The sequence below is a fragment of the Neoarius graeffei genome, chromosome 12 (assembly GCF_027579695.1).
Source record: "Neoarius graeffei isolate fNeoGra1 chromosome 12, fNeoGra1.pri, whole genome shotgun sequence".
In the NCBI taxonomy this organism is placed as follows: Eukaryota; Metazoa; Chordata; class Actinopteri; order Siluriformes; family Ariidae; genus Neoarius; species Neoarius graeffei.
In genome coordinates, this window is record NC_083580.1 from 40,604,391 (window position 1) to 40,631,388 (window position 26,998).

At 45.1% G+C, this 26,998-nt stretch overlaps 1 protein-coding gene across 1 annotated transcript; it reads right to left on the reverse strand.

The window, feature by feature from the left end:
- Nucleotides 1–538: 538 nt before the first annotated feature.
- stc2b (stanniocalcin 2b) lies at nucleotides 539–12,943 on the reverse strand. Its single transcript, XM_060935901.1, has 4 exons — nucleotides 12,799–12,943; nucleotides 12,248–12,390; nucleotides 1,830–2,041; nucleotides 539–1,318 (listed from the first exon to the last, which is right to left on the reverse strand). Exons 1-4 carry the CDS (start codon nucleotides 12,941–12,943, stop codon nucleotides 1,069–1,071), a joined length of 750 nt encoding a protein of 249 aa, XP_060791884.1. The 3' UTR covers nucleotides 539–1,068.
- Between the last annotated feature and the right edge of the window lie 14,055 nt (nucleotides 12,944–26,998).

Consider the following 26,998-nt stretch of genomic DNA (forward strand, 5'->3'; position numbering starts at 1 on the left):
GGGAGAACATGCAAACTCCACACAGAAAGGCCCTCACCGGCCCCGGGGCTCGAACCCAGGACCTTCTTGCTGTGAGGCGACAGCGCTAACCACTACACCACCGTGCCGCCGTCATTTTTTGTGTCACAATAAAACAATTTTCACCTTTAAAAGTTGTAGGCATGTTGTGTAAATCAAATGGTGCTAACCCCCCAAAAATCCATTTTAATTCCAGCTTGTAATGCGACAAAACAGGACAAACAGAAAGGGGGATGAATACTTTTGCAAGACACTGTATGAATGTATGTAATGTGTGGGTGCATGTGTATACACATATCATAGGCCAGAAACATATGAACATGTTTTTTTCCCCATTTATTATTTTAGTAAAATGAAAATGTGTTCCTGTTAACATTTTCATGAAACAGTTCATTTAATTAAATGTGTTAAGTGGCTGGATATTAGTTCTTCAATTTTAGTTGATGTCAAAGTTGCAAATCCCAGTTCTTCTACAATATCACTTAGCACAGAATCACACTGGACACTCTGCTTTACCCAGAAATAATACATTCAGTGCTGGACATGAGTTGGACATTCTTAAGTGTGATTCAACTTTGGCATGACAGAGGAAGGACAACAAAAACTAAATGTGGATCAGAGCTTAAACATATCATGCTCATGAGAAAAGGCACCCTGAATTTACTCTCATAATGTACTGAAATCAAATTGATGGATTGTTGTCAGTTGTAACTTCTGTGTTCATTTGAGTCCTCTCCTGACACCAATGTTGACACCAGATAGTCACCAGTTTGTTAAACAGGAACACGGAGAGACTCCAGTTTTGTTTTAATGCAGCTGGAACTGTCACTTCATAGGTTGTTACCATCCTAATATTTCAGATGCAAAGTATACATTCCCACTATGGTAATAACAATAATGTACATACTACCTTTATGCACACACCTCCTTTAATTTTCTTTGAGTCTCATTGACAGACCTGCTTGAATTGTCTGTCTCAAGATGTGTAGCACTGTGGTGCAATCGAGGCACTGAAGGCAAAGGCAGGCCCTCATTGTCTTTGCAAAGGATTTAAACCTGCTGTCTGTCAGGCTGTGGGAGAGAAGGGCCAGCAGTAGGTAGGAAGTTGGCACTGCTGATAGCAGGCACAGGAGTGAAGGTAGGCAAAGTCTGGATCCGGGTGTGGCCTGGCAGGCAGAGGCTCAGGCTGGCACACAGGGCACCCCAGTTCTGCTCACACTGGGCATAAATATGGCGGGTAATGGCGACACGCACCCCCTCACTACAGCCCAGCAGTATGTTCACCAGTTCCACATGAGGCCTAGAGATATCATCAAGACATAAAGGATAACTTAATGCACTAAAATTGATTACATTTTGATGAAGTCACTTGAATGAATGAAGAATCATCTTAATGATAAGTCCAGTCACCTCCACTAGATAGTCAGAATCTGAGAGTATTAGTACTAAAAGTGTTGACTTTATCTGAAATGATACTGACTAAAATATTCACTTACTCAAGAGCATTTACATGATAGTAATGCAGGATTGTTTATTTAATAATAATAATTTTATATTTAATACAAATTGTATTAGTATTACCCCTGTAATACGATGTGAAAGTAAAGCATCAATTAACATAAACAAATAATGTGCCTTAGATGATCTCATGAGATGAGATGAATAATGTGCCTTAGATCATTCCATGCTTTAATACAAGCTCTGAGTATAAACACTGAAAACAATTGAATGCGTAGTGTTACTCGTTCTTGAATAATTGAAAACACTAATTATCCACTTGCTATATGTTAGTATAAAAGTAGACCACATACCCTTTGGGAAAGAGATCCTGGAAGTGGATCATCTCCATCATGACATTGATGTTCTCCCTGACCACTGAGCAGAAGTTGTGTTTGTTGTAGCACTCGCGCTGCAGCTGAAACACCATCTCCTTCATGGAAACACACTTGCGACTGACACAGCTGAACTTGTGCCGTAACCCATGTGCCATGCATTTCAGTGCATCCTTGATGAATGACTTGCCCTGCAGCAAATGCTAAAGTGTTGACATTCATATCTTAGGGGGCATCTTACTCAATGCAGAGGAGCCCAACTGAATTTGTTGAGGGCTGAGGGTGATTCCTGATTACTTGCTTTTATATAACTAATAATAGACAGATTTAGTGTTTTAGAGCATGGAAATCGGCAAACTGTGCTGGACTCTGGATATGGACATAAGCTCCTGTAATATATAGCCTAGTCTATCCCAAATTCAATATATACGCAGGTGCTGTATGTAGTAAGTAAAAAAGAAGAAGAAAAAGAAACTTGTTTCTTATACCATTTCAGGGAGTGTCACCTCTGGTGTTACTGCCATGCACAGTGTCACATCGAGGTGTGAAGCGTTAACTGTTAGTCAGGTTAGTAACCTCTAGGCCAGTGTTTCTCAACCACTGGGACGCGGCCCACTAATGGGCCTCGAAGTGCCATCTAGTGAGCCGTGAAATTTTTTCAAGTTTGAAGGCAAATACTAAATAGTTCAGCATGTCGTAGTGTCCCAAATCCAGTAGCTGGTTTGCCGTATTCAAGTTTAATAAGCTGGTTTGCCGGTTCAAGTGTAATAAACACATTTGTGGGTAAATTAAGAAGAACAAGCCTTTATTTTGTCACATTTAACCCGTAAGTAAGCACACAGAGCACAAGGGGCTGAATAAATAAATGTTTGTGGATAAATTCTATGGCTCTGTGATGCCTGCTAGAAGAGAAGAGCAGGAAGGATTGACAATCAAGCAGCTGTGGTTTGTTTACACCAGATACTAAAACTTGTAGCGTCCTAGCAACCTTCTCAAAGACACATACAAAAGCCCAGAAACTCCTATTTACCCAGGCAAAAATGATACAGGATTTATATTGTATCTATCCTGATCCCCAGATCTTTAACCCAGCCACATATAAAAAGCTGTACTCATCCATGCCCTTCCAGGTTTTCATCTTTTTGTCCATGTAGAACGATGTCTGTAGCACCAGGTAGTTTGAGATATTGGGGAACTCAATGGATGGATAATTTTCCAACTCATAATGAATGAATGAATAACTTTATTTAAACACAACAAGTTGATCATCAGAGCTGGTGGGGTTGTGTACAGATACAAATAATTACAAATACAAAAGACTAAAAATATACACAATCTTTAAAAAAACAACCTTAAATCTGTTGATTATCTGTTAATTAGCTTCACATTAAGTTAATTAATAGTATGCATAACTATTGTCTTTGTATTTAGTTACGACTACAATAGGATGAAAATTTATTCTACTAATGTCAAATTTAGCTAGTAAATTTTTCTTTCGTAGGAAAAATCCTTCTCTGTTAGCATGTAAGGATCTATCCCTTTGAGTGGTTTCTATATCCACTTCTTTTGAATGTACTTCTTGGTTTTAATAATTTGCTTGTTTGCTGTACACAAACACAGCAATAAGTTCTTGTGTTAATCGACCAGACTCCACTTTTGGATCATTAATCCCTTTTGACTGAGAATGCCCTGCATGCATGGTTTTATGTTGGCTTCTGGCACATCCATACAGTTTTAAATGCAATACCTACAATTAAAAACAGTTTATTTTTATTGCATTTATTTAATTCCTGGGCCCCCATCTTTAACAGGGAGTGATGTTGCATTCTGTTCATACACTTTACATTAGATTATTAAATTCTAACAGAATAGATGAGCCAAAATAATTGGGGATCTTTTTTAATGGGCCCCGACTAGTTACAAGTATGAATAGGTGGGCCTCGAAGCAGAAAAGGTTGAGAACCCCTGCTGTAGGTCATGTTAGACTATAGTGACACCAGTACTGAAGTGTAACTGAAAATGTCTTAAGTATGATTGATTAAAAAAGTGTGTATATATATATATATATATATATATATATATTTTTTTTTTTTCTTTTTCAACTACTATTCATATGCTATAATTATCTGCTTGGATTCAAAAGCTGATTCTCATCTCATCTCATTATCTCTATCCGCTTTATCCTGTTCTACAGGGTCGCAGGCAAGCTGGAGCCTATCCCAGCTGACTATAGGCGAAAGGCGGGGTACACGCTGGACAAGTCGCCAGGTCATCACAGGGCTGACACATAGACACAGACAACCATTCACACTCACATTCACACCTATGGTCAATTTAGAGTCACCAGTTAACCTAACCTGCCTGTCTTTGGACTGTGGGGGAAACCGGAGCACCCGGAGGAAACCCACGCGGACACGGGGAGAACATGCAAACTCCACACAGAAAGGCCCTCGCTGGCCACAGGGCTCGAACCCGGACCTTCTTGCTGTGAGGCGACAGCGCTAACCACTACACCACCGTGCCACCCCAAAGCTGATTCTAAATTTCATTACTTACTACTAATCTCATCTCATCTCATTATCTCTAGCCGCTTTATCCTTCTACAGGGTCGCAGGCAAGCTGGAGCCTATCCCAGCTGACTATGGGCGAAAGGCAGGGTACACCCTGGACAAGTCGCCAGGTCATCACAGGGCTGACACATAGACACAGACAACCATTCACACTCACATTCACACCTACGGTCAATTTAGAGTCACCAGTCAACCCAACCTGCATGTCTTTGGACTGTGGGGGAAACCGGAGCACCCGGAGGAAACCCACGCGGACACGGGGAGAACATGCAAACTCCACACAGAAAGGCCCTCGCCGGCCCCGGGGCTCGAACCCAGGACCTTCTTGCTGTGAGGCGACAGCGCTAACCACTACACCACCGTGCCGCCCTTACTACTAATAACAGTTTAAATTATAGTGCCTTCATTATTATTTCCACCTCCGTTTGTTTGTCTTTTCACAATGTAATTTGATGTAGTGAACCGATTTTTATGAAATTTTGAGGAAAGGTGAGTTGTGTTTGTTGGGGCAAGGAACAGTTGATTAGCTTTTGATGTAAATCTGGATATGTATGTGAATCCAGGATTTTTTTTACTGTTCCCAACGTAACTCAGAAAGTGGTCTAAGGAACAACTGATTAGATTTTGATGCAAATCTGAATATGTGGCATGGCAGAGGTATGCATTAATGACAGACATGTGCGATGGACTAATAGTCCCATGGGAGGCGAGTTCTGTTCTGGCTTTGGATCAAGCACAACTCTCACTAGGATTACTGAAGGTAAATGAATGAATAATATTTTTTTTCTATCCCACCTGGTAGCGATGCTCATTTATCTCAAGCCGCTTTATCCTGTTCTACAGGGTTGCAGGCAAGCTGGAGCCTATCCCAGCTGACTATGGGCAAAAGGTGGGGTACACCCTGGACAAGTCGCCAGGTCTTCACAGGGCTGACACATAGACACAGACAACCATTCACACTCACATTCACACCTACGGTCAATTTAGAGTCACCAGTTAGCCTAACCTGCATGTCTTTGGACTGTGGGGGAAACCGGAGCATGCGGAGGAAACCCACGCGGACACAGGGAGAACATGCGAACTCCACACAGAAAGGCCCTCGCCGGCCACGGGGCTCGAACCCGGACCTTCTTGCTGTGAGGCAACAGCGCTAACCACTACACTTGTCCAGGGTGTACCCTGCCTTTCGCCCGTAGTTAGGGTGACCACCTGTCCCGCATATCGCGTGCGCGTACAGCATTTGAAGCCGAATTTATGCGTCCCGCAAATTCAGAACGTGTCCCGCATAATCGATGCTTGCTGAGGGGGATGTCGCTCTCCCCGGGCCACCCAGGCAGCCAAACGAATATTACTTGAGATTTCAGCACACCACCGTCGCCACTATAGACTGTAGAACAAAACCACACACACACACCCCTCACAACTGACTGGTTGTTGTCAACTTTTTGTTGTTGCCATGACACCGCACTCACGTGCACAGACAGTGACGAGGGACGCAGGTGCAACGAATGCATTGCTTTCATATTAAAAAATGGAGAAAGGTACCGGGGAGATGGCAGGTGAGGCACCACCACCTCCAGTTAAAAAGAGAAAGTGTATGTACAGGAAAGAGTGGGAAAATGAATATTTGTGGCTGAAAGGGGTAGAGGGGGATACTGAGAGGGCTTTTTGTGACCTTTGCAAAACATCTTTCTCAATCGGACATGGCGGGGAATACGATGTGAAACGACACAGGCTCGCGGAGACTCACAAGAAACATGTGCAACAGAAAGAAACGTCTAAATCTATGGATGCTTTCCTCCGACCTAAAAACGACTCTCTAGCTGACAAAGTGACTGCGGTTGTGAGTTAAGAGACTTTTTTTCTACTGTTTCTGTGGTGCTGAGCCACTACAATTCCTGTTAATCCACTGAAAACTAAATGGAGACTTGTCACTATTCCTGCTGTACTGATGCACTGCAAAGCCTCAGACTCAATATTATATTATGATTGATTTAAAGTGAATAAATTGTAATGGAAAATAAATAAAATTGAGTAGCTTCAGTAAATCATAAGTGGAAGTGTGTCTGTCAAGTCATTGAATGGTCAAAATATTATGAATGTTTATTTAAAAAAAAACACATTTGGTGGCCTGTTCATGACCATACATCACCAATAACAGCAGAATAGGGTATTATTGATATACCATGTAAGGCAGTGGCAGCTGCTGGTTTTTAAAACAGGGGAAGCCCATTTTACGCATTCATCGTAAAACCTGTAGGCTGGATATCAAAGCATAGAAAGGTGTGCCCCATTAGCATAGTGAACTAGGCAACCCTACCTAGTGGCAGAAAGTATTTTTGCTTGTACATTTCATGTTATAGTCTGGCTTGCCAGGCTAGTGCCTTATATCCTTAATCAAAAATATAAAACATCCAAAAATCACTGGTTATTCAACGAAGAGCCTTGAACATCATACCCTGATATAGGGCTGCACGATTATGGAAAAAATGATAATCACGATTATCTTGACCAAAATTGTAATCACGATTATTAATCACGATTATTCTTGATGTTAGGGAAATCACTTACAGTGGTGCTTGAAAGTTTGTGAACCCTTTAGAATTTTCTGTATTTCTGCATAAATATGACCTAAAACATCATCAGATTTTCACACAAGTCCTAAAAGTAGATAAAGAGAACCCAGTTAAACAAATGAGACAAAAATATTATACTTGGTCATTTATTTATTGAGGAAAATGAGCCAATATTACATATCTGTGAGTGGCAAAAGTATGTGAACCTTTGCTTTCAGTATCTGGTGTGGCCCCCTTGTGCAGCAATAACTGCAACTAAACGTTTCCGGTAACTGTTGATCAGTCCTGCACACCAGCGTGGAGGAATTTTAGCCCATTCTTCCTTATAGAACACCTTCAACTCTGGGATATTGGTGGGTTTCCTCACATGAGCTGCTCGCTTCAGGTCCGTCCACAACATTTTGATTGGATTAAGGTCAGGACTTTGACTTGGCCATTCCAAAACATTAACTTTATTCTTCTTTAACCATTCTTTGGTAGAACGACTTGTGTGCTTAGGGTCGTTGTCTTGCTGCATGACCCACCTTCTCTTGAGATTCAGTTCATGGACAGATGTCCTGACATTTTCCTTTAGAATTCGCTGGTATAATTCAGAATTCATTGTTCCATCAATGATGGCAAGCCGTCCTGGCCCAGATGTAGCAAAACAGGCCCAAACCATGATACTACCACCATCATGTTTCACAGATGGGATAAGGTTCTTATGCTGGAATGCAGTGTTTTCCTTTCTCCAAACATAACACTTCTCATTTAAACCAAAAAGTTTGATTTTGGTCTTATCTGTTCACAAAACTTTTTTGCAATAGCCTTCTGGCTTGTCCACGTGATCTTTAGCAAACTGCAGATGAGCAGCAATGTTCTTTTTGGAGAGCAGTGGGTTTCTCCTTGCAACCCTGCCATGCACACCATTGTTGTTCGGTGTTCTCCTGATGGTGGACTCATGAACATTAAGATTAGCCAATGTGAGAGAGGCCTTCAGTTGCTTAGAAGTTACCCCGGGGTCCTTTGTGACCTCACTGACTATTACACACCTTGCTCTTGGAGTGATCTTTGTTGGTTGACCACTCCAGGGGAGGGTAACAATGGTCTTGAATTTCCTCCATTTGTACACAATCTGTCTGACTGTGGATTGGTGGAGTCCAAACTCTTTAGAGATGGTTTTGTAACCTTTTCCAGCCTGATGAGCATCAACAACGCTTTTTCTGAGGTCCTCAGAAATCTCCTTTGTTCGTGCCATGATACACTTCCACAAACATGTGTTGTGAAGATCAGACTTTGATAGACCCCTGTTCTTTAAATAAAACAGGGTGCCCACTCACACCTGATTGTCATCCCATTGACTGAAAACACCTGACTCTAATTTCACCTTCAAATTAACTGCTAATCCTAGAGGTTCACATACTTTTGCCACTCACAGATATGAAATATTGGATTATGTTCCTCAATAAATAAATGACCAAGTATAATATTTTTGTCTCATTTGTTTAACTGGGTTCTCTTTATCTACTTTTAGGACTTGTGTGAAAATCTGATGATGTTTTAGGTCATATTTATGCAGAAATATAGAAAATTCTAAAGGGTTCACAAACTTTCAAGCACCACTGTAAATTTTATTTCACTATATTCAAACAAACAATATGAACAGCTTTCAGTGCAGAATGAAATTTAAAAGAGAAATTCTGATTTCCAAATGACAAATAAATGAAATTTATCCAAGAAATTACCAAAGGATGAAGGAACTGAAAACTCAATTACAACAATTACATAGCATTATACTGAGGCTGAATCCAAAATACGTCCAAATAACAGAACTTGAGCCCTTTCGAGGGACAAACTCCTCCTCACCTCCCCCTGCTTCTTCAGACACAGATGGACTCTGTTATTCCAGCATAGATAGCTTTTCTCTCTCACCTCAATCTGTTACCTACTCTCACGCTATCACCCCTTGAAGAAGATACCGCTGCACTGAAGCTCTGCGCACTTGGCTTGCTTGCTTATTTAGGCGGAGTAATGAAACCTTACATGCGTCAGTTCGGCCCCTAATGGTTTGGCGGAGTACTGGTCAAAAAGTGCTTGATTAGATATGCAACAGAGCTCGCATTTTAAATGGAAATAAATCACGATTTTCATTTAATTTAATCGTGGCAGCCAAAATCGCGATTTTCGATTAAATTCGATTAATTGTGCAGCCCTACCCTGATATGCAACACAGAGTCTTTAACACAACACCCAGCTGTGCAACACATCCTTGAACATCTTCTGCAACACAGTCTGGAAATTCATAACCAGGTAGGCTATGCAACACACAGAACCTTGAATATTATACCCAGGTATAACCTATAACACAGAGCCCACCATTCTCTTAACATTACTGAACAATATACACACTTCAGATTCATGAACATGAACACTATTTATACACAAATTCTGCCCTCCGCTCCTTTTCCAGAAAATGGTCTGTGACCCTGTCATACCAGCTGGTTGTGCTTTCCAGAGACTTTACCAATTTCTGTTAGCAGCTAGCACTGCAGATCCCAATAAGGCTCAAGCTAGCCTACAACCAGATTGAACTACAAATGAAATAAACGAGTGAATTCACGAATGATCAAACTGATAGAATGGATGAAAGTTAACGGAGCACAACGAGTAATATTTACATTTATTTACAGAGTAATGTACAGAGACATCAATGAGAAGAACTGTTTATATGAAAACAAATTCGGACAGCACTTTAGCACACGACTACACTTTCTCGACATCCGCTAGGGACTGACTGATCATACTTCCGTGTTCCTCGCCGAAGTACCGCCCTCCTCATGTCTTTCAAACCCTACCTCCAATAATCCTTTATCAGCCCGGCTTCTTGTCCCTCCCACTGTCTCGTTTAGTCCCAGAGAAGCCCGGCTTCCCTGGAAGTGACGATTTTGTTGATTTTAACCAATAACAACTAGCCGAAATTGGCTGTTCAGAGCTGTCTAGTAGACTGCAATGGATACCCGGCTGCCAGTCAGTGTTGCCAGATACTGCTGACGTTTTCCACCCAAAATATGTTCAAAACCCGCCAAAATGCACTTAAAACCGCCCAATCTGGCAACACTGCTGCCAGTCCATAGAGCCCATTGAAATAAGAAAGGTTACAGCCTGGCAGCAAAGGTGATTCTCGTAGCGAACTGCAAGTTCGTCAGACATCACTCAAATAAGTTACAGGATAGTTATGAACATAAATACAATCTTGGGCATATATTATGTTATGCAAGTTATTGTTTTAATGAGAATTAAACGTCGTAGACGCCGCAGTTTGGGGAGAGAATTTTAGAGGAAGCTCGGCTTCCCTTGTTGTCTCTGAGAAATCGCCCCTGATGTAAGGTAGTATGTGCTAGAAATGGGTAAAGCACAGGGGCGATTTCTCAGAGACAACAAGGGAAGCCGAGCTTCCCCTAAAATTCTCTCCCCAAACTGCGGCATCTACGACCTTGAATTCTCATTAAAACAATAACTTGCATAACATAATATATGCCCAAGATTGTATTTACGTTCATAACTATCCTGTAACTTATTTGAGCGATGTCTGACGAACTTGCAGTTCGCTACGAGAATCACCTTTGCTGCCAGGCTGTAACCAGCATTGCCAGATACTGCTGACGTTTTCCAGCCAAAATATGTTCAAAACCCGCCAAAATGCACTTAAAACCGCCCAATCTGGCAACACTGGCTGTAACCTTTCTTATTTCAATGGGCTCTATGGCTGGCAGCCGGGTATCCATTGCAGTCTATGAGAGGGCTCTGAACAGCCAATTTCGGCTAGTTGTTATTGGTTAAAATCGACAAAATCGTCACTTCCAGGGAAGCCGGGCTTCTCTGGGACTAAACGAGACAGTGGGAGGGACAAGAAGCCGGGCTGATGAAGGATTATTGGAGGTAGTGTTTGAAAGACATGAGGAGGGCGGGCTCTGTACTTCGGCGTCGGCGAGGAACACGGAAGGATGATCAGTCAGTCCCCAGCAGATGTCGAGAAAGTGTAGTCGTGTGCCAAAGTGCTGTCCGACTTTCTTTTCATATAAACGTTTCTTCTCATTGATGTCTCTGTACATTACTCTGTAAATAAATGTAAATATTACTCGTTGTGCTCCGTTAACTTTCATCCATTCTATCAGTTTGATCATTCGCGAATTCACTCGTTTATTTCATTTGTAGTTCAATCTGGTTGTAGGCTAGCTTGAGCCTTATTGGGATCTGCAGTGCTAGCTGCTAACAGAAATTGGTGAAGTCTCTGGAAAGCACAACCAGCTAGTATGACAGGGTCACAGACCATTTTCTGGAAAAGGAGCGGAGGGCAGAATTTGTGTATAAATAGTGTGCATCATATAATGTTCATGAATCTGAAGTGTGTATATTGTTCAGTAATGTTAAGAGAATGGTGGGCTCTGTGTTATAGGTTATACCTGGGTATAATATTCAAGGTTCTGTGTGTTGCATAGCCTACCTGGTTATGAATTTCCAGACTGTGTTGCAGAAGATGTTCAAGGATGTGTTGCACAGCTGGGTGTTGTGTTAAAAACCCTGTGTTGCATATCAGGGTATGATGTTCAAGGCTCTTCGTTGAATAGCCAGTGATTTTTGGATGTTTGATATTTTTGATTAAGGATATGAGGCACTAGCCTGGCAAGCCAGACTATAACATGAAATGTACAAGCAAAAATACTTTCTGCCACTAGGTAGGGTTGTCTAGTTCACTATGCTAATGGGGCACACCTTTCTATGCTTTGATATCCGGCCTACAGGTTTTACGATGAATGCGTAAAATGGGCTTCCCCTGTTTTAAAAACCAGCAGCCGCCACTGGTAAAGCACTATCTGTGAGTCTTCCAGCGGCCGGCGCGGCACAGTGGGGGCGGCATCCCACATTGTCCCTCAAAAACATACCCCTTGTCCCCCCTTGGGCTTATGAGCAGGTGGTCACCCTACCCGTAGTCAGCTGGGATAGGCTCCAGTTTGCCTGCGACCCTGTAGAACAGGATAAAGCGGCTAGAGATGATGAGATGAGATGAGATGAGATGAGATGAGATGAAAATTTGCTTCCTGTACATAGTGACTATGGAAAAGAGAAAACCTGTCGCTGTGAAAGCAGATGTTTCTAAGTGCAGCTGAGAAACCTGTTGCGTCTCTATAGCGAGTCATGGTGATAAAGTAACTTATTACCCCAGCCTGTTCACGATCAGTGGTTTTAGCCTGGTGTTAAATGTGCTTCTTACCTGAGAGTCGAATTTGCCGGCGTTGTGCAGGAAACTCGAGCAAATATCATGCAGTCCGCGAATCTTGCATGAGTTGTTCGTGAAACACTGAAATGTCCCGCAGCCCACATCTCCAGCGCTCAGTAAACACTGCTGCAGCTCCGCTACGCAAACACACCAACAGCGTGAGAAGTGCATTACAGAACAAATGCAAACACATCAGTTAGATTTAAACATAACTTTGCATTTCATATTGAGATCGGACTTAAATAATTCAGAGTCAGATTTCGGAAATGCACTTTTTGGTCAGGTGAGTTTGGTGCGTAAAGTATTTGCTTTTCTTCCTCTACTGACTTTCAGACTTTAAGGGCTTTAAGTTTTACACCGCAAAAAACCTCAGACTAAGTTTAAAATGTAAGACACAACCACAGTTAGGAAAAAGGAGTGTTTTGGATAATTACTGATATCCTAATAAGCAGCTGTCTATGCGCTTTTGTTTGTAAAGTAGTGTATAGGCTACAGGGCAATGGACTTAAACACATAAAACTTATAGAAACATATTTGGGGCCTACCTGTGTCCTGTAGGGATAACCGTCTTCTCTGAACATTAAAAGGCCTCTCCTGGGAGGAGGTGTCATGGACATTGGCGGAATCCATAGCGTCCACTCTGCTCTGTACAATCAACATAAACACAACTACAGCCAGTTTCACATACATGTCTGGCAGTGCTAATAAAACTGTCTAAAAATGCAGAAGCTTCCGTTTAGTGCGCCTTCGGATTCCAGCAGCATAACCGAAAGAGGCGACGAACGAAGTGGCGGATTAGAAAGAGGAGTAAACACGGAGCTTCAGAGGATGGATGCTCACTATAACCGCTAAAACCACTGTCTGAGGAAGGAGATGAACAGGTGCCGTCAGTCTCCCAGCTGAACTATCACAAGCGCGGGAGTTACGTGCCACACCGCACACTGCCCTATTCAGTTGAAGACCTATATCGGTGCGTCACCAGGGGTTACTATAGTTACCGGGGTGGCGTTGTGGGATAGTTGTGGAATAATCGCTTAAAGTTGACGCGGGGGGGGGGGACGACACAGTTTGACGTGTCTCTGCGTGTTAATGGTCTGATCCAAACGGACTGGAAATAGGCTAACTGGGTGAAAGGGTCACAGGGTATTGCTGAAGAGCTTCCAAGAGTCCTACATAAAACCTCCAAAATAATATACTAAATTACTTTCTTGTCTTTATAGGCACCTTCTTACATGTTTGAGTTTTAATCTGCTTGCACAAGTCACTTTTCTTAAAAGCTTTGGGCAAATGAATAAATAGCTACAGTTATCATTAATCGTAAGACTGAGAAAGTAAGTCATGCTTATAGCTTAGCTTTCATAATCGACATTTCAACGTGAGGCTCGGGCTCAAGATGAGAATATATGAGGTGCAACAATAAGGGAATAGACATATTTATACAGCTGAATGGAAAGGGGCATGGTCACCTTTGTGTGTGCATGGTGTGTGTGTGTGTGTGTGTGTGTGTGTGTGTAAGCTTGTACAGTATATTACATCTATTTCCATCAGAAAATATGGAAGTTGAGCTGGTATGGTATAAAACCATAGGAGCTTTTTAAAGGTAAAAAAAAAAAAAAAGGAATGACTGGATATGAAACACTAACTCAGTAACAGCTTTATCCTGGTCAGGGTCAAGGTAAATCTGCAGTCTATCTGGGTGTGAGACAGAAACAGAAACACAAGCTGGATGTGACACCATTGCAGGGCAACACACACATACACACTACCGTTCAAAAGTTTGGGGTCACCCAGACAATTTTGTGTTTTCCATGAAAAGTCACACTTTTATTTACCACCATAAGTTGTAAAATGAATAGAAAATATAGTCAAGACATTTTTCTGGCCATTTTGAGCATTTAATCGACCCCACAAATGTGATGCTCCAGAAACTCAAACTGCTCAAAGGAAGGTCAGTTTTATAGCTTCTCTAAAGAGCTAAACTGTTTTCAGCTGTGCTAACATGATTGTACAAGGGTTTTCTAATCATCCATTAGCCTTCTGAGGCAATGAGCAAACACATTGTACCATTAGAACACTGGAGTGATAGTTGCTGGAAATGGGCCTCTATACACCTATGTAGATATTGCACCAAAAACCGGACATTTGCAGCTAGAATAGTCATTTACCACATTAGCAATGTATAGAGTGTATTTCTGATTAGTTTAAAGTGATCTTCATTGAAAAGAACAGTGCTTTTCTTTCAAAAATAAGGAAATTTCAAAGTGACCCCAAACTTTTGAACAGTAGTGTATTTGGAAGCACAGGTGTTTGTTACCTACAGGGCATTTCTGCCTGTTGCACCTCTGCCGGTGCCAGTGGGCCAGCCACAGGGTCATCAGCTGGGAGCCACCCTTCACAGCTGTTTCTCCCCTTTAAACCCAGAACATCTCTAGGTGGTGGTTCAGCGGTAGGGACGTCTCCCTACCACTCCCTGTGGCTGGCCCTAAGATCCTTGGTTCCCCCACTTTGGGCATCTTCTGAGCCAGAGCCAGAAGCTCCCTTTCTCTGCTTCCTCAGCCAGTTCCCTGAGGGCCTTCTTCTGCTTGGACCCAGTGACTCCAAGGGTCTTCAGAAGCTGCTGAGTGGATTTTCCAATGAAGCCTCTGCATCCGACTTTGACAGGGTAGGTTCATACCTTCTACCCTGTTTCTGTACAAGCTGCAGCAAGCTCGCTATACTTCTCCTTTTTTCTTTCGAAGGCTGCCTCCATCATTTCTTCCCACGGTACTGTGAGTTCTGCCAAGATTACCGTCTTAGCAGAGGTGGACCACAGAATGATGTCTGGCCGCAGGGAAGTAATGACTATTTCGGGAGCGAACTTGAGCTGCTGGTCGAGGTCAACATTCATCTGCCACTCGCATCCAGATTTCAAGATGGACCACTCCCTCTGGCTGATGTTTCCTGCTTCTGTTCCTTGTTTAATGAAACCTATCCATGGTTTGGAGGATGACAGGCTGGCTCTGTTGTGTGTGTATGTGTATATATATATTCTCCACTGGAATATCTTTTCCCTTTTCTTCGTATGCAGTGTCTATGTCCTTCCCTGTGCAGTACTATATGCAATTACCTGTCAACATCCACATATAATTTATTTGTATACTGATCTTTGTACTGTGAAAAGTTAGGATCAGCAATAAAAGTTGAGCAAGAAAAAAAATCTGCCAGTCATCCCAATCATAGATGTCAGATTGTCAGTTTGTGTGTGAGAGTTACATTACATTACATTACATTACAGGCATTTAGTAGACACGTTTATCCACAGCAACATACAAGAAGTGCAAAAATCAGGTACAAGAAGTGCTGAACTTCTAGACAAGAAAGTTCTAGTACCAACTGTACAAATGACCAAATAATACCTATTATTCTATCCACATTCACTAGATATAAGCAATCGTGTGCTCTGATTGGCTACTCTACTACTAGACTACTCTTCTACTAGCTTATATATATACTGTGAGTAGAGAAAAACAAAATGGCAGAGTGTGTTGCTGAACCAACCGAGGATGAAATAAAAGCTCTACTGGAAAATACCCCCCCCCCCCCCCCCCCCAAAAAAAAAAAAAATGAATAAAAGTATTTGATGGTAAGAATGTATCTTTTTTATTTTTCAAGAAGTATTATTATATCATTTTTCATTTCATACTCTCACTTCACTGGTTTGTTTATATTCTAAACGGAAATTATTTTGGCAGACATTTTGTATAAAGGTTTTATTTATTGAATTTGCAAAAAATAAAAATGCTCTGTTTCTCAAAATCCAGTGAATGTGGATATAATAAAACTGTTATTCCATTCAATCTCATCATACATGGCTTATTGCCAACTTGGCGCTATGCACCTCATTGGCTATCAGCTCATGTATGGCTCAATTTTGTGGAATAACTGTTAAGCGTAATATTCTGGTGAAGTAACAAAAATCTGCAAACAGCCAAGGAAAATAAGCCAACCATACAAATGAGCTGAAAATTGCAACTAAACAGAAAAAAATAAAACTCCAACAGCTAACCCCAAATCATCATGACCAGGCTAGACAGTACACAGCCTGGGTTGGTCAAGACTGATACGCAATTAGTTAAGTTTATTTGTATAGTGCTTTTAATAACATTGTCACAAAGCAGCTTTACAGAAAATTAAAACTTTAAACATGAGCTAATTTTATCCCTAGTTTATCCCCAATGAGCAAGCCTGTGGTGACAGTGGTAAGGAAAATCTCCCTCAGATGACACAAGAAAGAAACCTTGAGAGGAACCAGACTCAAGAGAACCCATCCTCATTTGGGTGATAACAGATAGCATGATCATAAATAATTTGCTTATACACAGTGGGCAGGGAAGCAGGGGAAAGGTGCAGCCTAAAGAGTGGGGTCTTCAGTCTATGCTTGAAGGTGGTCAGGGAGTCGACAGTTCTGACCTTGATGGGAAGTTCAAAGGATGGGTTCCCTTTTGAGTTTGGTTCCTGAGGGAGTTTTTTCTTTCCTCCATCACCACAGGCTTGCTCATCAGGAATAAAAAAAATATTAGAGATAAAATTTGCTCATATGTTTAAAATCTTTATTAACCCCGCCGACAGTAGTCGGAGGGGTTATTATTTTCACCTGCGTCAGTCTGTGTGTGTGTGTATCTGTCTGTCTGTCTGTGTGTCTGCAAGATATCTCAAGAACCAATGGATCGATTTGGACCAAATTTTGTACATGTGTTGCCAATCACCCAGGAAGGAAACCATTAAATTTTGGAGGTCAAAGGTCAAAGTTCAAGGTCATGGCAGAACTTCAAAATTTTCGCCCAATGTATTTTAATAGGGAAAAGGCGGGGTTTGCACTCGTTAGAGTGTCCCTGTCTAGTTTTTCTTTAAAGCTGTTTGCTACAATGTCTGTTGTTAAAAGTGCTATACAAATAAACTGAAGTGATTTGATTTAATTCAAGATAATTAACTGTAGCATACTTTGACTTGGGCGGCACGGTGGTGTAGTGGTTAGCGCTGTCGCCTCACAGCAAGAAGGTCTGGGTTCGAGCCCCGTGGCCGGCGAGGGCCTTTCTGTGTGGAGTTTGCATGTTCTCCCCGTGTCCGCGTGGGTTTCCTCCAGGTGCTCCGGTTTCCCCCACAGTCCAAAGACATGCAGGTTAGGTTAACTGGTGACTCTAAATTGACCGTAGGTGTGAATGTGAGTGTGAATGGTTGTCTGTGTCTATGTGTCAGCCCTGTGATGACCTGACGACTTGTCCAGGGTGTACCCCACCTTTCGCCCTTAGTTAGCTGGGATAGGCTCCAGCTTGCCTGCGACCCTGTAGAACAGGATAAAGCGGCTAGAGATAATGAGATGAGATACTTTGACTTGTAAAATTAAACTTCTTATCAAACTGTAACACTTCAGAGAAGTTGGGAAACTGAAGGATGGAGACAGACAGGGTACTTTGACTCACTTGATTCACTTTTCTTTGAGTTTTGACTTTTCAACTATTTTTATGACTTCACTGTCTCACTGAGAGACACAAACACACACAGGCAAACAAACATGCAGCTCCATGCTGGATCTCAATTTCTCCTCCTCTCAGCTCTTTTTCTCTTCCTTTAAGCCCTCAGTCATCACTGAAACAGAATACACATACACATTCATCACCATCAATCAATGGCAGGTGTAATCACTTTGCTATTAACTTCCCATGGCCTTGGTCCTTATTCACAAACTGACACTCAACCATGCCTCCACATACTGCCCGTCTCAGGCCAGAGGGCTATCCAGCTTGTAGCCAACTCCCATCCATGAACCCCCACCCCCTGGAAATCTGCCATAGCAATCTGTGCCCCTGGCCTGTGGACCACCTCAAACTTAAAGGTGTTTGAGATAGTCTCTTTAGTGTAGACTCCCCACAACACCAACACACTGGTCCAGGCCTTACTTCCACACCTGCGGTTTGGGGATTACTCACCTGGTAGGGAGAAGAAACAGAGACAGAAAGGGAGGGATGGGGAGGGAAACCACAGGTTTGGGGAACTGGCTGTGGGGGAGTTGACCCCTGCTTCCATGGTGCAGGGATGGGGGGTTGCAGGGAGAAGGGGAGGGATGAGACAGGGGAAAAGAGAGAGAGAGAAAGGGGCAGGATGCCTGCCTGCCACTGGAAATGCCACGAGATGGTCCTCAGCCAAGTAGATTGTGTCCTTCACATTCTGCTTGGGTGGCACGGTGGTGTAAGTGGATAGCATGGTTGCCTCACAGCAAGAAGGTTCTGGGTTCGAGCCCAGCGGCTGGCCTTTCTGTGTGGAGTTTGCATGTTCTTCCCATGTCTCTGGTTTCCCCCCACAGTTCAAAGACATGTGGTTAGGCTAATAACCTAACCGTAATAACCTTAGGCTGAGGTGCCCTTGAGCAAGGCACCTAACTCCCAACTGCTCCCCGGGCTGCCCACTGCTCTGTGTGTGTGTGTGTGTGTGTGTGTGTGTGTGTGTGTGTGTGTGTGCGCTCACGTGTGTGCATGTGTGTGTTCACTGCTTCAGATGGGTTAAATGCAGAGAGGAATTTCACAAGCATGTGATGAATAAAGTTGTTCTTCTTCTCCAGTGATATTGGGCGGTGGCACTGGAACCACTCTGCTGTTCCCGTGGGAACCGGGTGATGAACCGATTGAGCCATCTAGCACCACTGTGTTGATAATCCCCTTGGCATCACACTCTTCTGCCCCCAAGCACCACCTCCATTGTGGAGCTGCTGGGCAAATGCGAATAACTGGCCAACCCCTCCATGGTTAGTGTGCAGAACTGCTGACAGAAAGCTCTGGGCTGCAGCTGACATGCTGAAAGATGGCTTGTTTCAGGTCTCCAACATATTGTCAGTGGGCAGCTGCTGTGCTGCGAGCTGGGCCTCTCCAGACAGGTGTGAGACTAGCCGGTCGCTGCTCCTCCGGCCATCCTCATGCTCCTGTGGCCTGCTGAAATAGCTTCAGGAAGGCCTCTGGATCATCTTGAGGGCACATCTTGGTGAGGGTGATGTGGGGGAAACCTATGGTTGCTGTGGAGATTGCTATGGTGTACCCGCAGATGCAATCAGGCTCCAGAGCACCTTCCGATCCTCCTGCTGGGCATGGAACAGTGTTTAGAAGTGCAAGTCCTACTCCATTTGCATGGTAACGAGTGCTTGGTATTGGTTTTGGTGGGCACTAGCGAGGGTATGGGTGAGGTCTGCAAAGGGTGAGTATTCCATGATGGCACTTCAGCTTCAGTTCTTGAGTTTCAGCACCAGTGAAACACTTCAGAGAAGTTGTGAAACTGAAGGATGGAGACAAGTGGGGTACTTTGACTCACTTTATTAACTTTCTTTGAGTTTTTGCTTTTCAGCTGTTTTTAATACAGCTGAGATACATAAGCACGCACACATGCAACTCTGTGCTGGATCTCACTTTCTCCTCCTCTCACCTCTTTCTTTCCTCCTTTAAGCCCTCGGCCATCACTATAACAGATGACACACACACACACACACACACACACACACACACACACACACACACACACACACATCACCATTAATCAATGCCAGGTGTAATAGCTTTGCCACTCACCTCCCATGGCCTTGCTCTCCATTCATTAACTGACGCTTGACCATGCCTCCACCTCCACACAAACCTATTACATAATTCTCTCCAAACCTTCCACAAAAGTAATAGGAATTCTAAGTTAATGTAATTTCACAGGATCTCATTTAAATACATTTGTAAGAAAAAATGTGCTGTGAGAAAAACATCACAAGCCCCACCCCCTGGGAATTTGAGTCCTCGTGAATGGGGGACACATCTTAAGCTGCCATCATACCTGTTTATCATAAATTGGCAGTGGAAGCTCGTAGAGAGTCAGCTTAGTATTTAAAGGGCTGGCAGTGGAAGTATAAAGTCTGCATCAAAAAATGATTGGATTGCCATATCTCTTTGCAAAACCTTTCATAGAAAGAGTTTATTTTACTGAAAAACCCCTATATCTTAGCATGTGAAGATGCAGTATCTTAAATTAAGGAAAGGCTATCTAACATTTCTCATTGAGAGATTATATAATAAAGATAAAAAAAGAATATAAGACTATTAAGTCTACCTGCTGATAGAATAATACAATTTCAAAATTGAAATGAGATTAATTTAAGACAAAATCTAGAAAAATGCTTAATAAACTTATCATAACATCTAATAAATATCTAATAATCTAAATATATAATAAAAAGAAGAATTAGATGAATTTGCCAATATTCAAGATATTTTTACTTGCGAAGATATCATTTGTTGTAGCTGCTCCAAACACAAGGACAATATGAGCAATAGCTCTGGTTAATAATTGGCAGCCCTACTTGACACAAAGGCACCTCTGTTCCTAAGATTACATGGAATAGGAAGTACCTTTGCTTGGCCGGGTCAAACAATGCACTTGGGCCTTTGCACATCTGGCCTGAATGCAGCTAATGTCAGCTAGCCACAGAATGTAATGAATCTCCTCCACCATTGGGCATAAAAGAAAAAATGAGGAGCAATTAAACTCAACAGATGCAATAAGGCTTTGCTGAGGAATGTGGATTTAATTGTTGTGGCTTGAGCTGCACATAAGTGACCTGCAGCTGTGTTTCAGTGCAATTTTTTCCCTATCCCCATTCAAATAATTACTCTGGTGATTTATAAATGTCCAGAAGACAAATGCAATGTCAGCTGAGACTTCCCTTGACCTCCTCCCCCTGCGATGCCCTGAACATACAATTTCACTCTACATTAGCAAAGCTCTTCAAGGACATGAGGATTTAATTGCTGCATATCGTAGGCCAAAAAGTGCTGCATAGCTCCACTTCTTTTACATGCAAGTTTTCATTGATGTAGAATTTATTTATATGTATCTATATTAAATTATTCAAATAACACTACTATTATGCCATTAGTCAAATTTATTTGTATAGCACTTTTAAAAACAGACATTGTTGCAAAGTAGCTTTACAGAAAATTAAAAACTTTAAACATGAGCTAATTTTATCCCTAATCTATCCCCAATGAGCAAGCCTGTGGCGACTCCTTCAGAAGAAACCTTGAGAGGAACCAGACTCAAAAGGGAACCCATACTCATTTGGGTGATAACAGATAGCGTGATTATAAATAACTCGCTTTTATAACTGTGTCCTATATAGTCACAAAGTATAGCTGTGAAACCAGGAAAATCATTATAGTTTTAACATGAAGTCTGTTTTGTTGGAGTTATAAACTGTTCATTGATGGAAACTTGAGTGCACAAAAACCTGCAGTCCTAAAGTTAGCAAGTCAACTGTAGTCCTCAGACATAAATGTATTACTGTAAGTGTTCGGAGCCATCTTCCAAGTGTGACTTTCGACTGTCTGTATGGGGCCATCTTCCACAGGAACGATAAGATGAGACTCCAGCCAGATGTAGGGCATCAGAATGGATCAGGCGAGTACAAGGAGCAGAAGAGGTCAGCATCTTACTGGTGTCTCAGGATCGACATGTAACTCAAAGAAGGACAGATAGAGGGAAGAGACTGGGGGGCACAGGTTGTTAGGTATGCCAAATGTCACCTAAAGAATAAGAACAGGATACATTTTGCACTGAGTGCAAGCAGGGACTCCGGTAAAACTAATTATGACAGCATAACTAAAAGGGGACAGCCAGCAGGTAACACAGACATGAGGGCGCCCTGGGACATAAAGCACCCAGCTACTACACTACAATACATTAGCTGGATAACCATTCATTCATTCATTCATTCATTCATCTTCAGTAGCCATTTTATCTTGTGGATCCGAAGCCTAGCCTGGTGTGTATGACTGGAGAATGGTGTGTATCCAGCATGTATGACTGGAGAATGGAAAATAGCATGTGTTTCGATAGTAGGAAGAAAACACTCAGGTATATGGAGCTCAGGATTGAACCAGGGACCCTGGAGATGTGAGACAGGGTGTAGCAGTTCTTACGGAGGGGTGGAGCACAGAGGACGGCAGGACAGAGATCAGGTTCAACAAATAGGTTTATTGTTACACTTTTCAGTGAACACAATATGTTGGGCACAGACACACGTGCACACACACATCAGGTGTCTGGTTCGGGAGAGATCTCCTCTGCTCTCGATCTCCCTCCCTAAATAGGGCGCGGTCACTGGGAAGACACACAAACACAGGTTAATTGCTCTCAGGTGTAGTGATTCTGCCACTCACCTTCCCTGACTCCACCCTCCTGTCACAGACCGGCGCTTGACCACGCCCCCGCTGCCACATACCCCCACCGCCCGACTCAGGCCGGGCAGCTGTCCGGCCTGCAGCCGAGTCCCCCCCCCCCTTGACGGGAGAGGAAGTCCGCCATGACCATCTGCGCCCCCGGCCTGTGGACCACCTTGAAATTAAAGGGTTGGAGTGCCAGATACGAACGGGTGATCCGCGCGTTGGCATCTTTCATGCGGTGGAGCCACTGGAGGGGCGCGTGGTCCGAACAGAGGGTGAAAGGGCGCCCCAGCAGGTAATAACGGAGGGCGAGGACCGCCCACTTGATCGCCAGACACTCCTTTTCAATGGTGCTGTAGCGCCCCTCACGCACTGACAGCTTCCTACTGATGTAGAGGACAGGGCGGTCCTCCCCCTCCACCTCCTGGGACAAAACTGCCCCCAGCCCTCTGTCCGACGCATCGGTCTGTAACACAAAAGGGAGAGAAAAGTCAGGGGAGTGTAAAAGTGGCCCCCCACACAGTGCAGCCTTTACCTCTGAAAAAGCCTGCTGGCATTGCTCCGTCCACTGGACTGGATCTGGTGCCCCCTTTTTAATGAGATCAGTCAGCAGGCTGGTGACGTCCGAATAATTAGGGAACTGTCTCACCCGCTTTTTGGTCTTGGGCCTCGGGCAGGCCGCAATCGCTGCCGTCTTATTAATTTGGGGACGCACCTGCCCATTGCCCAAGTGGAAGCCCAGATACCGTACTTCCACCCGCCCAATCGCACACTTCTTTGGGTTAGCTGTGAGCCCCACTCGCCTCAGCGACCTAAGGACGGCCCTCAGATGTTCAAGGTGCCTCAGCCAGTCATTACTATAGATGATTATATCATCTAGATACGCGGCTGCATAGGTGGCGTGGGGGCGGAGGACCCTATCCATCAGCCGCTGAAACGTCGCGGGTGCCCCAAACAGCCCAAACGGAAGTGTGACGAATTGGTGTAAACCAAACGGTGTGGAAAAGGCCGTTTTTTCTCGGGATAGTGGAGTCAAGGGGATCTGCCAATATCCCTTCGTCAAATCCAGTGTCGAATAAAAGCGAGCCGTGCCTAGTCGAACGAGCAACTCATCAATACGAGGCATTGGGTACGCGTCGAATTTAGACACCCCATTGACTTTTCTATAGTCCACACAGAACCGGACCGACCCGTCGGCCTTGGGTACCAAGACCACCGGGCTGCTCCAGTCACTGTGGGACTCCTCAACGATGCCCATTTCGAGCATGGTTTGAAGTTCTTCCCGAACCACCTTTTTTTTGTGTTCGGGTAGCCTGTAAGGGCGGCTACGCACTACCACCCCCGGGGGCGTCTCTATGTGGTGCTCTATGAGGTTAGTGCGACCGGGCAGGGGCGAGAACACATTCGAAAACTCGGTCTGCAACTGGGCGATCTCCGTGAGTTGGGTCAGGGAGAGGTGGTCTCCACAGGGGACCGGAGAGGTACGCGATGCCAATGTCCCTTTTTGAACCTCCAGCCCCAGCTCCGCCTTCTCCGGAACCACCGACACCAATGCCACGGGGACCTCCTCGTTCCAGAGTTTAAGCAGATTGAGGTGGTAAATCTGTAGCGCCCCACCCCTGTCCGTTCGCCTCACCTCATAGTCGACGTCCCCGACTCGCCGTGTGACCTCAAAGGGTCCTTGCCACTTGGCGATCAATTTGGAGCTCGACGTGGGCAACAGTACGAGTACCTTATCTCCCGGTGTGAACTCTCTAAGGCGCGTACCCTTGTTGTACAGGCGGGCTTGCCGTTCCTGGGCCTGCTGCAAATTCTCCTGAGTTAGGTGGGTGAGCGTGTGGAGTTTTGCGCGCAGGTCCATAACGTACTGAATTTCGTTCTTGCTTTGTGAAGGTCCCTCCTCCCAATTTTCCCGCAGCACGTCCAGGATGCCACGCGGCTTACGCCCATATAATAATTCGAATGGGGAGAACCCCGTGGAGGCTTGGGGAACCTCTCGCACTGAGAACAACAAGGGTTCGAGCCACTTATCCCAATTACGTGCGTCCTCACTTACGAATTTTTTAATAATATTTTTGAGGGTGCGGTTGAACCGTTCCACTAAACCGTCCGTTTGTGGGTGATACACGCTGGTGCGGATCGGCTTAATCCCCAATAACCCAGTTCGCGCAGTGTTCGTGACATAAACGTAGTGCCTTGATCAGTCAGAATCTCTTTCGGGATTCCAACTCGGGAGATGACGCGGAAGAGCGCCTCTGCAATACTGCGTGCTGAGATATTGCGCAGAGGCACGGCTTCCAGGTATCGCGTTGCATAGTCCACCAGAACTAATATAAAGCGGTACCCTCATGTTGACCGATCTAATGGCCCGACGAGATCCATCCCAATTATCTCAAATAGGGTCTCGATTAATGGAAGAGGGTGCAAAGGCGCTTTTGGAATGGCCGCTGGATTTACTAACTGGCATTCGCAGCATGCCGTACACCACCTACGGACATCGCCGCGAATCCCTGGCCAATAGAATTGGGCCATTATTCGGGCTAGTGTTTTATCCTGCCCCAAGTGTCCAGCCATGGGATTAAAGTGAGCCGCCTGGAATACCAATTCCCGGTGGCTCTTCGGAATTAAAAGCTGCGTGACTCGCTCTTTAGTTTGAGTGTCCTGCGTCACTCGGTATAATCTATCCTTCATAATCGCGAAGTAGGGGAAGGACGGGGTGGCGTTCGGCTGGAGCGTTTGACCATCGATTACTCTCACTTGGTCAAACGCATGCCGCAGAGTCTCGTCTTGCGATTGCTCTAATGGGAAATCCGCGAGGGATTCCCCAATAGAGAGAGGAGGAGCCGGCAGCTCCTCACTCTGACGCGGAGATGACGTAGACGGCTCTGTGACAGCTGCTCCCACCAAAGCGACACCGGGACCTCCCCCTGTCAAATGGCAGGACCCACTCTTTACTAGGCGTGTCATTAAACCCCGAAATCCCGGCCAATCAGTCCCCAAAATTAAAGAGTGGGTAAGGCGAGGATTAACCGCCGCCTTCACTATAAATTTTTCCCCTCTGAAAATAATGTGGACCAACACCAAAGGGTAGTGGTGAACATCCCCGTGCACACACAACACCTTCACCCCTTGTGCTCCCCCCAATGCCTCGTCTTGAACCAGGCTTTGGCGAATTGAGGTCTGATTACAACCAGAATCCACCAACGGCTGATATGTAGCCCCTTGGATACTCACCGGTATGCGATACGCTCCGGCCCGATCGAGGGTGGCCTCTGGCGCGTCGGGGATCCAAACCACCGCACCCACCTCCATCGCCGTGCACTGCTGTTGAAGGTGGCCCGGCTCCCCGCAGCGCCAGCAAACCGGCCCGGGCTTTCCCTCTGCACCGGTGATCTGGGGCTCACTCACCTGAGGTGGGGGAGAGACAGACACAGAAGGGAGAAATGGGAGGGCACCGCAGGTGCGGCGGGCCGGCTAGGGTGGTGCCGGCCCCCGCCTCCGAGGTGGGGGAACGGGGAGAGGACGGGACACAGGAGGAGGGGGAGAGAGAGAGAGAAGAGGAGAGAAGAGAAGATGCCATCTGCTGTCCTGCCGTCGGGACAGCCGCCAAATGGTCCTCCGCCAGCTTGACTGCCCGATCCAGCGACGCCGGGCGGTGGCACCGGACCCACTCCGCAGTTCCTGCTGGCAAGCGAGTGACGAACTGTTCCAGTACCACCTGGTCGATGATTCCCTCGGCGTCACAGTTGTCGGCCCTCAGCCACCGCCAGCAGGTGTCCCGGAGCTGCTGGCCAAACGCGAACGGCCGGCCGACTTCCTCCAAGCGCAACGCGCAGAAGCGCTGGCGCTGCTGTTCTGGAGTGCGCCCCACGCGCTGGAGGACGGCCTGGCGGAGGTCCGCATAGGCCAGCTGGCAGTCAGTGGGGAGCTGTAGCACGGCCAGCTGTGCCTCTCCCGATAGCAGGGGGAGGAGGCGCGCCGCGCGCTGCTCCATCGGCCACCCCGAGGCTTCTGCGACTTGCTCGAAGAGCGTGATGAATGCCTCGGGGTCGTCCTGCGGGCCCATCTTGGTGACAGTGAGGGGAGACGGGCCCGCGGTCGGAGCGCTGGTGGATCCCGCCGACGTGAGGAGGTGCCGGAACGCCTCCCGTCTTCTTGTTGGGCCAACACCAGGGCCTCGAACCGCTCTTCTTGCTCCTTTCGGAGGGTGAGTAGCGCCTGGTGCTGGCACTGCTGGGCCGTGGCGAGGGCGTGGACCAGTTCGGCGAACGGGGAGGACTCCATGGGGCTGTTAGGCTGCTGTGCTCCAATTTTTTCCCGGGTTTCGGCACCACTGTAGCAGTTGTTACGGAGGGGTGGAGCACAGAGGACGTCAGGACAGAGATCAGGTTCAACAAATAGGTTTATTGTTACACTTTTCAGTGAACACAATATGTTGGGCACAGACACACGCGCGCACACACACATCAGGTGTCTGGTTCGGGAAAGATCTCCTCTGCTCTCGCTCTCCCTCCCTAAATAG

Coding starts and splice junctions, on each gene's coding strand:
- stc2b (XM_060935901.1), bottom strand. CDS start 12,943: ATGTATGTGAAACTGGCTGTAGTTGTGTTTATGTTGATTGTACAGAGC. Junction 12,391..12,798: donor GTTATCCCTACAGGACACAG/GTAGGCCCCAAA, acceptor GTGTTTGCGTAG/CGGAGCTGCAGCAGTGTTTA. Junction 1,319..1,829: donor CAGGATCTCTTTCCCAAAGG/GTATGTGGTCTA, acceptor TGATATCTCTAG/GCCTCATGTGGAACTGGTGA.